We start from the raw sequence: 14,915 nt of genomic DNA on the forward strand, positions 1-14,915 counted from the left end.
TGTCAAAAATTAGCTAATTTAATACACAAATCATTCAATTCAACCTAAGACTCATACTTTAGTAAAATGACTGTTTTTCCCGTAAACTTCTCAAAAATTATGATTTTACCCCTATGCCTGAAAATCAAATTTTATCGATTTTCCTTAATAGCCAAGCCTAATCGACCATTTATTTCACTAATTACCTCCCGAAATTCTCAATATTTCACAACATTACTATCTATTTTACAAGCTTTACAAAATGGTTCTATTAGGGTTTTCATGAGAAGTCCTTTGACAAAAGTTGTTCACTCAACAACCAAGACTCATTTTCTTTTATAAAACTCAGCAAACATACAAATCCTTTCATGGTAAGTCCCTAGACTATCAACCATTTCACAAAATAGTCTCCTCAATAGCTAGATTAAGCTTTAAGGGTCCCAAAAGTACAAAAATTATCAAGAATAACCCTTAATTTGACTTACTTGCAAGAGGCTAGCTTGGCTGAAATTTCAAGGTTTCAAAACCCTTATTTTTGCTAAGAATTTTGGTGAAGAATAAGAATGAAATGGGTGATATCATTTTTTTTATTTCTTTTTAGTCAAACAAGTCACCAAATTTTTACCTAACATTAACTAGCCTAATTCTTTGTCCCTATGGCCAGCCATGCTGTATTTTAAGGGTCTATTTGCCTTTAAAGACCTTAAATTTTTGGCTCTCTAGCTATTTGGTATGTCTATCAAGTCAAATCGAACTTTTACCCTTTATGCGATTTAGTCCTTTTTCGCAATTTAACTCTCAAACGCTAAAATTTATTCACTAAATTTTTCATGCACCTTTATAATCATGCCGTCACACATAAAATAATATTAAAATAATTTCTTCGGCTTTGGAATAGTGGTTCCAAGACCATTGTTCCAGCTAGGCTCAAAATCGAGCTGTTACATTAGGGGTGTTACAGGCAGTTACACGGCTTAGCACACGGCCTGACACATGGACGTGTGAGGCCATTTTGAAAGGTACACGGCTTGGCACACGGGCATGTGGCTTGGCCATGTGACCCAAGTCAGAGAGTTGCATGGACACGGGTATGGGCTGTGACACGGCTATATGTCCCTACTTCGAATGTCCACATGGCTGTGTGACCCTTACAGTTGAAATTTTTCATTTTGTTCCGAAAAAAATTCTATATATTTCCAATTTAGTCCTAACTTGTTTCTAATGTGTTTTTAGTGTCTCGAGGGTTCATATAAGGGACAATATGTATGTTATTGATTGACTTCGATCTGATTGATGTTGCGATATTAAATGTTTAAAATTTTTGATAGTTTTGAAATGTAAACTCCAGTAATGCTCCGTAACCCTATTTTGAAAATGGATACAGGTCAAGGGTGTTACAAATATGATTATTTTGATTCTAGATCGGGATACAAATTAATTAATCTATGCATTTAGTTGAGTCTGAACCCGATTAATAAAGTTATAACATATGAATGGGTTAAAGGGAATATGAATTGGATGGATATCGGGATCAAATGACTCGAACACAAATTGCGATATATAAATGTCGATAACATGTGAAAGACCATGTGAAATAGTTAAATGAATCTGAGGGCCGGTAAGGAAGGATAAAAAAAGAATTAATTTTATTCAGAAATAAAATTTTAATACTCAAATCTTTCTCATTTAAATTTCAGGGACAAAATTTCTTAAGGAGGGGAGAATTGTAACAACCTAAAAGTATCAGGGGTGAAGAAAAATGCAATTTCGGGACCTTGTTTCTGAAAAGCCGAACACATAAATATTTTTATTAAATATTTACGGAGTTTTTTTTTATAGGTGAATTGAATTTTGATAGGTAATTTTACTGAAAAGGTGACTAATTGTCTCTCGCTAAATTTTTGGATCTTTTACTAGATCGTTAATCATTAGTGCAGTGTGATCAGTTGCTCAGAGAAGAGAACTCATTATGATATTTGCATAATTAATAAAAAAAAATTCATCACTTAAAAAAAAAGCTAAATGTATTACAATTATTACAATTAAAAATTCACATACCTTAAATCTATTAAAATTTCCCCATAAAATACCAACACAACAATCTCAAAACTTCAAATAACACAAAAAAAAAAATCTTATTTCTCATTTTGTTTCCCTACAGTCAGTGGTGCGGTGGAGGGGGGACCATTAAGGTTTATATAGGGAGAGGGGGGGAAGAAGAAAAAAACCAAAAGGCTTGACGCAAGTGACTGATTAATCAAATCGTTGTTAAGTGGCAGGCCGATGCAGCCAAGTTGGTGGTCGACACCGACCTGCCACTTGACGGCGATTTGACCAATCGGTTACATGCGTTAGACCCTTTTTTTCTTCTTTTCTTTTATCATATTTTTTCTTGGTTCTTTTTCTTCTAGATCTTACATATTTCTCTCGCTTTTCCTTTTTCAAACTTTTTAAAGGATTTTTTTCTCCATCACGACATACTAATAAACAGAGAAAAGAAAAGAAGAACAAAAAAGAAAAATATATAAAAAGGGCTTGACGTGCTTAAGGAGACACCAACTTGCCACCTAACGCTGATTTGACTGATCGATCACGCGCATCAAGCCTTTTTTTCCCTTTTTTTCTTTCTCTATTTTATTCATATTTCTCCCGAGTTTTTTTTCTTCCAAATCCTACATTTTTCTTTCCATCTTTTTTTTTCAAACTCTTTAAAGAATTTTTCTCTTTCATGGCATACTACACCTTATTTTTTTTGTTTGTTTAACAACCCACCATTTTTTTTTCTACATCATTTATTCATCTTCATTTCAATTTCTTCCTAAATTTTATTTTTTATCTTTATTACTGTAACAGCTTAATTTTTAGTGGTGTCGGAACAGTGATTCGAGATCACTAAATCCGACAAATGAGTAGGAAATATTATTAATTTAGTGAGTATAAGTTAAATGTGAAGTTAAGAAAAATTTTGAAATAGTGAAATGTACAAAAAATATATATATATTAAAATAATTAGAATTGAAAACGAGGATCGAGACCTCGGGAATTTTAAATCGAGCCATAAATATTTTTATAAATATTTATGGAGTGTTAATAAGTTAGTATTAAAGTTTCGTCAAGAAATTTTAAAGTACTGATAGCTAATTGAACAAAAAGGACTAAATTGTACCAAATGCAAAATTGTGGGAAATGATTAAATAGCTTAAATGATAAAAGAAAAAGGGTTTAAAAGGCAAATAGACCCAAGGTCTATTTGGGCTGGACGGCAAGAGCATGAAATCACCAAGAAAATAAGGGCAAAATTGGAAAATTACAAAATTTACTTAATAAAGCTAGGACTAAAGTGGAATTATCTATTTCTCTTTATTTTTCTGCATTATCATCAGCAAAAACACCATGGAAGAGTTCCCTTAAGCTGGTTTTTCATATTTTTACTGCAAGTAAGTTCAATTCTTGACTAATTCTTGAAATTTTTGTGACTTTTACAACTAGGTCCATTTGTTGAATTCATTAGTTCTTGATTCTATGAAAGAAATTGAAAGTTTCTATGAATATGTGCTGGAAGTATATGATGATTTGACATAGAATTACAACTTTAAATTGTTTATATGCTGATTTTATTGAAAGAATTGAATAGAAAGTGAATGTTTGGGACCTAAATTGTAAAAGAGTTTGAAGTTAGAGTTTTATGTGGAAATTCTGAATTTCAATAGTTATGAAATAACTTATAATGTCTAGAAAAAGTATTAATTGAGAAAATTATCTTAATTGAGGGGTTAATTGAGCAAGGACTGAATTGTATGAATTGTGAAATTTGGGGTAAAATGGAAATCAACATTTTGCACTAAAACTGTTTTGGGCAGCAGCAGTAGTTTAACTTTGAAAAATCACCAAAAATTGTATAAATCGAATTAGAGGATGAATGAAATATGAAATTAAAGCTTGTTTAGTCTAGTTTCTTATAAAATAAATTATGTAAGCAATGGAATTGTAAATAATGAGATACATTAACTTTTGTGAGACAAGGTCAGAATGATTTCGGGTTCTCCTGTTCTGACTTTGGAAAATCATCAAAAATTGGAAAAAAATAATTAAGGGATTAAATTTATGTGTTTAAAATCCTTAAAGATTCTATTTTCAATAGAAATAAGCGGGAACATCATCCGAATCTCGTACGATGAGATAATTAATCCTTAGTGAAGAAGGGTCGGAACTGTCAAACAGCAGAATAGGGGCAACTTTAAAGAATAAACTGTACTTATTGGCTAAACAAAAAATTATGAAAATTGTATGGTAATAAGATAAGTAAGTCTAGTTTCAGGGAAAATTAGCGGATCTTAATTTCGAGTTCTATAGCTTAAGATATAAATAATTTAGTGACTATGACGCAAATGGACAGTTTTGAATATACATAAGTAAATAGTGAAATTATTGATAATGTTACTTGTTGCATGTTATATAAATTAAGGATGTGGAATGGAGAGGATGAGGAGGAAAATATGTATGAATATTCAGTTAGCATGGCTAATTTGTATGTTTTAGGCTCATGGACTAAATTGAATAAAAGTAAAATTTTATGGGCAATTTTGTAAAAAAATGTTAGAAATGACCAATTTGCATGAAATGGATTATTTTATTATTTAAATTACAAAATTTAATGAAATTATTAATTTAGCTCAAGATCAGGGAAAAACATGTTTTAAGGATTAAATTGAAAAGTGTTGAAATTATGGAAAATTCTAACATTTTATAGAATTCATAGGTTGTTATCAATTTGTGTGAGAATAACGGCTGGAAATAAGGATTAAGTTGCAATAATTTTATTTTATTTTAACCTAAGGATGAAATCGTCATTAATTAAAAGTTTAGGGGTAAAATGATAATTTTGTTTAGAGCATTAGTTGAATGTATTATAACATGAAATAAATGAAAACGACGATCAAATTTCTTTATAAAGATCCGGATGACTTGAATATGAGACTTGAACGTGGAAAAGAAAAGATATCGGATTAATGAAATATCTGATAAATGAATCGGTAACTCAGGTAATGCTCCGTAACTCAGGTAATGCTCCGTAACTCTATTCCGGTGACGGATTCGGGTTAGGGGCGTTACAGTTACAATTTTTTCCACACCGTTATGAGTTCACGCTTTTTTTCCCTCTCTTTCTCTTCATTTTTTACCAGTTTTTTTTTATCATTTTCTTTCTTCATTCTTTCTTGGTTCTTTTTATTCTTCCCGATTTTATATCAGTTCGGATACGAATTAATGTTTAAAGGTTAAGAACTATAATTCGTTTTCTAATAAGCTAAAAAACTTTTATTTTTATTTATCAAACTTCTGCTTACATTAATAATGGATTGAAAACTTGACCATCTCCACTATCATCTTAACTTTTATTTCAATAATACTAACTACAATTAGAATAATCACATTACACAGTTACTAATGTAATTTAATAAGTATTTTCTCCTATTTCATTATCTTTTGCTTGAATTAAGTCTATTGAAAATCCTGTGATATTCAACTTTGCTTGATTTGAGTCCGTCAGGAATCTCGTGACCCAAGGGTGCTTCTAGTGAGATAAGGTTCGGTCGGCCTTCATCTAATGCATTACCTTAATAACTAGAACTGTTGCCGCACGAATACTACCATAAACTTGTGCCCACCGTAATCAACACTTTCTCCCCTAAAGGGTTTCCTTGATAGCATAACCAATTTGAACCCGTGACCGCATAACCATAGCAAAAAATTTTTCATTACTCTCAATTGGGAAATAAATTTTGTAGGTGATGATACACTCCCCAAATGACAAATGAAATATGTTTGTGTCTGAGCTCCACCGAATCATTGTTAAACAAAACATACCTTCAAACTATCAAAATTTCTAACTAAAACACAAACACAAACACAAACACACACACACACACACACACACACAAAAAAAGAAATCTTCCCTCCCCGTTTTTTCAACATTTAAAATTTTTATCGTGTTCTCTCCTCTATAACTAATCCCAACAATTTCTCCTTTCATCTCTTCAACATAAAAAAAAAATTACTTCAACATATGCTGATCTTTCATTGGGTATGAGTTTATATAGACATCGATGCCGTTGCACAGCCTAGGAACACCCAAAAAAAATCCATATTTGTTGACATCGATGTCGCCAACAAGAATGGCGACACTAATTTTTTTTTATAAATTCATTTGGTATCGTAAAAGAGAGTGACGACACTCATTAAAATATTTTTCTTTTTCTTTTTCTCTCGGAATACTCATATTTTAACACAAAAAATTTATTATTATTTTAAAATGACCAATCATTGTGTCATTATTAGGGGTGGTATCGTCAATGGGTATAGCGGCACCAGAGTGCACTATAAAAAACAAGTCATTCTCGTTCAAGATTTTGAATTTGGGTAATTTTTGTAATTAATAAATTCTTTTAAGTTAGTTTCTAAAAAAATCCTAAATAAACTCAAATTAATATATTTATGTTAAAGTGAAGTCTTGAAATTTATGCTTAAATTAAGTTAGCTTTAGTTCCAAATGTGTTCCAAGTAAGGGATGTTACAACTAAACACTAACTCAATTAAGAAATTACAAAAAGGACCTTTTGTATTCAAAACAAATTATATGCACTTTTAATTCTTTTAATTTAAAAAAATAAAAATATACTTATTCTAAATTTAAACTCATGAGAATTAAATTTTATCCTTACCACACAAATTCTAATCTCATTTTATCTATAATTTAATTTAATTTTTAATGTGTTACATATGAGTGTTTTAAATACGAATATTAATAATAATACCGGTGGTTGACCTTGTTACTATTTTTTAGCTACGCTGTAATTGTTAAAAGGGCCGAACGATTATCAAAATTAGGGTTTATTTTTGAAAGAAATTTGTTGGATTAGGCATAAAAACCTATCAAACCTTCACCGGCACAAAGTTATCGGATATTTCTTGCTCCACTGTCTTCGACTTCGCTGAAGCGCACTGATTCGACGTTACTCTAATTGAACAAATGGCGTCTAATCGACCTCTCTCTGCTTCTCGGGCTTGAGTTTGAGCTCTCGCAAGTTGCCGCACTGAGTCAGGTCAGCCTTACCTCGCTCTTATTTTTCATCTTTGTTCATGTTTCTCCTTTCAAGGCGTTTCGATTTTCTATAGATCCAATTTGTTTCGATATTCAAGAACGGTTCGCCGAGGGAGGGGGTATTGAAGGCGCCTTTTCTTTTTAATAATTGATTCTGTAACTACTTAAAGTATGGCTAGAAGATACAATGAATCGAGCAGCGATGATTCGAGAGATGAGAGTGGGGAACGTGGTAATCGTCGCAAAAGGTATTCTAGGTCAGATAGGGAAAGGGGAAGACGAGAAAGAGGAAGAGAAAGAGAACATGGCGATGAGAATGGGGAGAAGCGGCAGAGGGAAAATTCTGGATCTTTTGGTGAAGAAGAAGGCAAGCGTGCTAATAGAGAGAGGAGCGAAGAAAGTGAAAGAATTCATGCTGATAATGATAGTAAGGATAGGCAGAGAGAAAAACGTCCTAGATCCTCTGATGAAGAAGATGGCAAGCATTCCTATAGAGATAGAAGGGGTGAAAGAGAGAGAATTCATGACGGTGATGATGATGGTAAGGATAGGCGGAGAGAAGAAGGGTCAAGATCTTCTGATGAAGAAGATGACAAGCCTTCCTTTAGGGATAGAAGGCATGAAAGAGATAGAATTCGTGACGGTGAAAATGATTCCAAGGCTAGGCGGAAAGATACACAGGAGGAAAGTTCTGAATCTTCTGATAAGTCAGAAGAAGAGAGGCGAGCCAAGAGGGACAGGAGTGGAAAAAGGGATAGATGTCATAGGCATGACACTGGACATAGGGATTGGCATAATGATAAGCAGCGGGAAGAAGATAGGTATAGAAATAGGGACTGGTGGCGTCATTCACGGCATGATTCTGATGATGATGATCGCGGAAGAAGGTCCCATAGAAATACAGAACTTGAGAATAGAAGTCAAAGGAGAGACAATGATAATCAACCAAGCCGTAGAGACAGAGATGATAATAGCTTTAAGGAGAAAGAGGAAGGAGAAATCAAGCAGAAACAACCAGCTTTTCATCAAACCAACTTGAATGGTGATACCTCGAATTTAGGTAGGAGTGGAGGAGTTTACATTCCTCCATTTAAATTAGCTAGAATGATGAAAGAGACACAGGATAAGAGCAGTGTTGAGTATCAGCGATTAACATGGGATGCCCTCAGAAAAAGTATCAATGGTCTTGTTAACAAAGTAAATGCTACTAATATCAAGAATATTATTCCGGAACTCTTTGCTGAGAATCTTATTCGAGGAAGAGGTCTCTTTTGTCGTTCGTGCATGAAATCTCAGATGGCATCTCCAGGTTTCACTGATGTTTTTGCTGCACTGGTGGCTGTTGTTAACACCAAGTTTCCTGAGGTGGGGGAGCTATTGTTGAGAAGGATTGTTTTGCAGCTTAAGAGAGCATATAAGCGGAATGACAAGGTGATTAATTGCCCCTTCAATAATTCTGATGATTTAGGGTTTTTTTTTTTTTTGTGTGTGTGTGTGTGTGTAACTGACTGTTTCTTGTATTGGACAGCCTCAATTATTGGCAGCTGTTAAATTTGTAGCTCATCTTGTGAACCAACAAGTGGCTCACGAGATTATTGCTTTGGAACTACTCACTGTTTTGCTGGAAAACCCTACTGATGACAGTGTTGAGGTAGCTGTTGGTTTTGTTACTGAATGTGGTTCCTTACTTCAGGATCTTTCACCAAAAGGCCTACATGGTTAGTGTTACCATTTGAATCATGTATTTTCCAATGCAGTACTTTTACCCATATTACTAAGATTGATACTGGTTTAAGTTCCATAGTATTATGCTGTTGGAATGCTGAGATGTATTGTCTTGCATTTTGTTAATTAGACATGTAATGCATGACGTATCATTTTTCCTTGGGGATGTGCTTTTTTCTTACTTCAGCTTTTGGAATATACTAAGAACTTTATTTGGTTGACATCCTTAAGTGTGGTTACAATGCTGGTAAGTAATATGAGTTAGCTTTGAAAAAGTCACTGTATACTGGTTTTAAAAATATTTCATCCCCAATTGTGAAAAACGATATCTGTGATTCTGATTCTTTTGTTTCTTTTTTAATTTTTCATAAGCTTACTTATTTTGCATTGACTGCTGCAAGAAGCTTTTTACAAATCAATAATAGAAATTTTGTTTAATCTGAATGTAATTTTCTGTGAAACAAAATTGAGGAAAAAGTTTTAGCTATTTCTTCTCTCTACTTAGGTGATTCTAGTGTCGTGGTATCTTCTTCGACATATTTGTTTCCATTGTCAGTTAATGTTTCCTGTTATGTTTACAGGTATTTTTGAGCGTTTTCGGGGGATTCTTCATGAGGGAGAGATAGATAAACGTGTTCAATTTCTTATAGAGGGCTTATTTGCTATAAGGAAAGCAAAGTTTCAGGTATGAGTTTCCCTAAATAATTTTTTGAGAGTCCTGTGACAATTTTAAGGTCACATATCTTTTTATCTAACAAAGGAACAGCTCATCATTTTGTATTCCGTTTATTCATTTGCAGGGTTATCCTGCTGTTCGTCCAGAACTAGACCTTGTTGAGCAGGAGGACCAATTAACTCATGAGATCTCTCTCCAAGATGAGATAGATCCGGAGATCACCCTTGGTATGTCTCAAAATGTATCTAGCTATTGATGAACTGTACCTGTTTGATTAATTCCGTCTGGTGTGATTGTGAATACCTGTAATTGTCCTCCTGGCAGACATTTTTAAACCAGATCCTCTATTCTTGGAGAATGAAAAGCGCTATGAAGAGTTGAAGAAAACCATCCTTGGTGAGGACTCCGAGGATGAAGAGGGTTCAGATGCAGGTTCAGGTGACGAGGATGATGATGAGGATGACGATGAATCTGACGAGGAAGATGAAGAGCAGATGAAAATACAAGATGAGACAGAGACAAATCTTATAAATCTCCGGAGGACAATCTACCTGACAATCATGTCCAGTGTAGATTTTGAGGAGGCTGGCCACAAGCTGCTGAAAATTAAGCTTGAGCCAGGGCAAGAGGTAAGGTGATAGAAATGATTGTGTAATGTAATAGGTCAATCAAATCTGTTTCTCTTTCCCTGAAAAATGCACTATTACCTTTCTGGCATTGCAATTATCTGTGTTTTCCCCCTATCCTAACTAAACTGAGTAGCCTAACTTTTCTAGCATCCCTCACTAAACTGAATAAATTTTCTTATTTTATAATGTTGCATTCTAAGAAACCTTTTACCTTGATTTTGGTATTTCAGATGGAGTTATGCATTATGCTCTTGGAATGCTGCAGTCAAGAGAGAACGTACCTTCGATATTATGGCCTTCTGGGGCAGCGGTTTTGCATGATCAATAAAGTCTATCAGGAAAACTTTGATAAATGCTTTGTTCAGCAGTATTCTATGATCCATCGGCTTGAAACAAACAAATTACGTAATGTGGCAAAATTTTTTGCACATTTACTGGGCACTGATGCTCTGCCGTGGCATGTTCTAGCCTACATACGCTTAACCGAGGAGGATACAACCTCATCTTCTCGTATATTTATCAAGATCCTCTTCCAGGTAAGTTAAAAGAGAGCTTTTATGTTGATTTTGAGGTCAACTAGTTGATATATACTTTTTAATTGTTATTGGTAAAAGCTTGTATGTTGATTTTCGTACTTGGTATTGGTACAGGAGCTGTCAGAGCATCTTGGAATCCGCAGACTGAATGAGCGGCTCTCAGATCCTACAATGCAGGACTCAGTTGAATCTATTTTCCCGAGGGATAATCCCAAGAACACAAGGTTTTCGATCAACTTTTTCACTTCCATTGGGCTTGGTGGTATAACTGAGAATTTGCGTGAGTATTTGAAGAACATGCCCCGGCTTATCATGCAACAACAAGAACCGGCATCTGAATCAGAATCAGGTGATGAGTCTGGGAGCTTTAGTTCATCGGATTCAGAAAGTGCTAGTTCAGAGCCGGAGTCAGATTCGTCAAGTTCTGATGAGGGTGAGAGGCGCAGGAAGAAGAGAAGGAAATGAGGTATAATGGCTGCTGCTTAATTGAGGTGTTTAGTATCAAACTTGTGTATGATATATGTCTCTCTGATATATATTGCATGTGTTGTTTTTATTCCTTTAGCGGCACTTTGGAATGGATATAAGAACAATGTAGGTGTAATTTTGTATTGGTTTAGAGTCGGATGATTAATGACCACTGTTTTCCAACCTTTTTAAGATTGGGATTTGGGATACTTCTTGTTTTTTAGAGAATAATTCTTTAATTCCATAGTTATTACATTTTCCCAGCGGATGTATCTATAACTACCCCTAACTAATTGTGGAGTGAGCTAAGCTATGGCATTCATTTTGATTTTCGGGGGTTTTTTGGACAACAAATCTTTGGTCTCTCAATATGTTCAAAAACTTATTTATGAACTTTATGGGTTTACAATAATCTTTCAGCATTTCATAGCCAACTTCCCTTTCGTGTCATGTATTGAACTTTTGCTTCTTTTTTTTCCTTTTTTTTATTTAAATTTTACGTTTTAAGCAAGAAAAAAAAAACCTAAATTCATAAAAATTTTGATTTTTCGAAAAAAATATAACTACAAATCTTTTCTACAATTAGCTTTTAGTATGTTATTCACAATTATTTCAACTTCATTTAAGCTATAATGATTTAATTTAAAGATTTTAGTTATTTCAACTTTATTGTGTTTTATTTTCTGTAATTTTTTTTATAATAGTATATGGGATTATTTTTTGGTGCATTGCGAGTGGGAAGAAAAAAAATTCACAAGCAAGGATTAAATGAAGACAAGTGCCTTAAATTGCATTTAAAAATTTTAAAAAGGATATTTCTGTATCATACTATTTGAGGAGCAAAGGCTCATTTGAGGTAGGCAGAAGAATGCACTCTTCTTTGGGAAAACCACTAGGTATAGTTATCTGTCCATCAAACAATTGTAGTAACATTGGAAACCCTGAGGTGATTTGGAGTTAATCGATTTAGGGTGTGATTATATTCTTTCAAAATTGGAGAATAGTGAAGATTATGAGTATGTGATTAAAAGAGGGCTATGGTTCCTAGGACGACATTTTTTCACAATTTAAAAATGGACCCCAAATTTCAGGGCATTAGAAGCCTCTTTTGACTTCGTAGCAGTCTAGATACGATTGTTGGAGCTGCCCGTAAAGTATTACGACGCACGAATTCTCATGAAAATTAGGAAGAGTCTTGAAGGTTTACTAAATGTGGATAAGTGAATGAGGTATGTTTGCAAGGTTATGTTCTCCAGTGTTTTTTACAAACCATTGAAATTTTTTGTTAGAATTGAAGAAGACAATAAATACAATATGAAGGGATTGATACCTTGTGCTTTAGATGAGGAATGGTTGGGCATAAGATCATATTTTGTGTTTTAGTTCATACAAAATCTTTGGGCAACGCTACACAGACACAAAAAAAAGGGAAAAAAAGAGAAGGGAAAGCATATCTCAAAAGCTCATGGTGAGTACAACCCTATAACTCCGGCAAAGGCAGATAAGATACCAACAGGGAATGCTTACAAGCTGTATATGTTATACCAAAAAAAAAATCCAAAATAAGGTTGAACCTGAAGGACTAAACACAGGAATAGTCAAAGCTCTAAAGATGAAATTTTTGAATAGGGCTCTTTGCTTTAGGTAAACAAAAAGATTGCAAAGAACACTTTTCAACAAGTCAACAGAGCCCTTTTAGGAGAAATCCCCACAATAACCAAAACGAAACTCTGATGACCTAAAAAGTTTCCTTATTGAAGATAAAAAAACTTGGCCTCCAAAATTAGTCTTGCACAAATGAAAAAAGAAAATCAAGAACCAAGTTAGGGTTCTAGTGCAAAGATATATCTACAATATTGGGAAAATACTGTTTTCAATCTTGTTGGAGATAAAGGAAATCTTGGTGAAGATTTTCCTTTCCAAGGGTTTGAGAAAGGATTAGAGGGCTTTATTAGCAGCAACAATGAAATTTTATCAAAGAATTGAAAAAAAAAATTCCGAGTATCCAAGAATCAGTTTAGGTAAGATGTATTGTCGAAACCACCAACAATGAGCCCAAAAAAGAATGATCAATGGCCCTATCAAATACATGAATAGAGCCCAAAAAATGAAGAGGGTGTGCAAGTTGAATAAGGAAGAGGATGAACCAATAGCAACACTCATTCTTTTTTAAACAAAGAATCTTCAAACATGGCACCCCCTTGTTCCACCAATGTTCAATGACTCTTGAAGAGAGAAGAGAGTAGTAGCCAAGAGGGAGAGAGAATACGCCAGTCCATTTCACTTAGGGACAGACAACATTGTCGTCATTCGAGGCCACAGACGAGGTTGGGAGGAAAACTAAAGAATGTACCATACTTGATTTTACCCCAACTGTATTAACATCTCTAAGATTCCCTCTCTCAAAGTCTTATATTATCCACCTAGAAATGTGGTGACAACTAATGGGTGACAGAAGGGGTTGTGAAAGTGCACCTAGAAAGTAGTCATGAGTTTATTTAGAAATATTGATTGGTCAAAGGATTTCACTTAATATTGAATTCCTTGTTGATACAAGACCTCGAAGTAATCCTGCACGAAGTAAGGATAAAACCAACAAGGATCACGTGTCCAGGTCGGGTTAGAATGATGATGGAATTGACAAACCCTCCACTGATATTTTTGATGATAGTTTTTTAATATGGAATTGTAGAGGCGCTAGGAACCCTAAATTTCCTTGAATCATTAGAGACATGGTAATGGTCCACAATCAGGGATGGATCTAGGGAGGGTGCAGGCGGCTGTTTCCCTCCTTGGAATTTTTAAATTTTTGAATTTTATATATAAATTATCATGTATTTTAAATTTGATGTCCACATTGTAACAATACATTTTTCATTGAAATCGAAATAGTGGTTTCGAGACCACAAATTCGATCCGAAAATAAAATTCATTTTTATTATATTACATGGTCTGTAATATGTTAGAAATGTCATGTGAAAATTTTGATAAGAAAATTTTGTTGATTATATGCTTAATTACGAGAAGGACAAAATCGCATAAAATGCAAAAGTTGAATTCTAGTAGCTACAAGGATTAAATAGGTATGGAATTCAAAACTAGAGGTCCTTATATGGTAATTAGACCATTAAAGAAAAGTATGTAGATATTTTGGTGACTCATCCATGAAAATTTAGAAAAACGGCAAAAAATAAAGTGGAAATTGACTTAATTTAATTAATTAAAAGATGATAAAAGAAATATCATCTTATTTTCTCATCATCTTTCCCAAAAATACATGGAAACCCTAGGAGAGAGAGAGAAGAAACTTTCATGGCTTAATAGGGTAAGTTTCCTTGTCCCGTTTTTAGTAATTTTGATATTTTTGAAATAGGGATTGCTTAATCTATCTATTTGGGGGATCAATTTGAAAAGTTATCAAAGTACGGAAATTAGGTTATGGATGAATATGCTGAAAATTTGAAATTTATGGTAGAAAATGAAAGGTTGTTGATAGATAAACAACTTTTACAATGTGATTTTTGATGAAAACATGATTTAGGGAGTAAAATGTAAAGTTGTGAAAATTGATGAAAAATTATAAAATTTATAGAAAATATGTGCTGTAAATTCTATATTGAAATTTCGGTTAGGCTTGGATTAGGGAGTAAATTGCATAAATTTCATTTTTCGAGCCTAGGGACGAAATTAGAATTTATGGAGAAGTTAGGGGCAAAATGGTAATTTTGCCTAGGACATTAATTGAGTCCAAATGAATATGAAATGTGTGAAATTGATGATTAAAGTTATTTATATAGATCCGT

The 14,915-nt window shown here is 33.7% G+C and overlaps 1 protein-coding gene across 3 annotated transcripts; it reads left to right on the forward strand.

Annotated features, from left to right (window-relative positions):
- Positions 1-6,800: 6,800 nt before the first annotated feature.
- Positions 6,801-11,321, forward strand: LOC107887045 (pre-mRNA-splicing factor CWC22 homolog). Of its 3 annotated transcripts, none has more exons than XM_041098189.1 (8): positions 6,801-7,079; positions 7,153-8,509; positions 8,607-8,796; positions 9,385-9,488; positions 9,604-9,706; positions 9,804-10,108; positions 10,339-10,644; positions 10,759-11,321. In XM_041098189.1, exons 2-8 carry the CDS (start codon positions 7,250-7,252, stop codon positions 11,107-11,109), a joined length of 2,619 nt encoding a protein of 872 aa, XP_040954123.1. In that variant the 5' UTR covers positions 6,801-7,079; positions 7,153-7,249; the 3' UTR covers positions 11,110-11,321. The 3 variants fall into 3 exon arrangements, with proteins under 3 accessions (XP_040954123.1, XP_040954117.1, XP_040954128.1); XM_041098194.1 differs by having other exon boundaries at positions 6,805-7,079; positions 7,177-8,509; XM_041098183.1 differs by having other exon boundaries at positions 6,801-8,509.
- The last annotated feature ends 3,594 nt before the right edge of the window (positions 11,322-14,915 follow it).

The sequence above is a fragment of the Gossypium hirsutum genome, chromosome A03 (assembly GCF_007990345.1).
Source record: "Gossypium hirsutum isolate 1008001.06 chromosome A03, Gossypium_hirsutum_v2.1, whole genome shotgun sequence".
NCBI classification, from domain to species: domain Eukaryota; kingdom Viridiplantae; phylum Streptophyta; class Magnoliopsida; order Malvales; family Malvaceae; genus Gossypium; species Gossypium hirsutum.

Coding starts and splice junctions, on each gene's coding strand:
- LOC107887045 (XM_041098183.1), top strand. CDS start 7,250: ATGGCTAGAAGATACAATGAATCGAGCAGCGATGATTCGAGAGATGAG. Junction 8,797..9,384: donor TTCACCAAAAGGCCTACATG/GTTAGTGTTACC, acceptor TTATGTTTACAG/GTATTTTTGAGCGTTTTCGG. Junction 10,645..10,758: donor TTATCAAGATCCTCTTCCAG/GTAAGTTAAAAG, acceptor GTATTGGTACAG/GAGCTGTCAGAGCATCTTGG.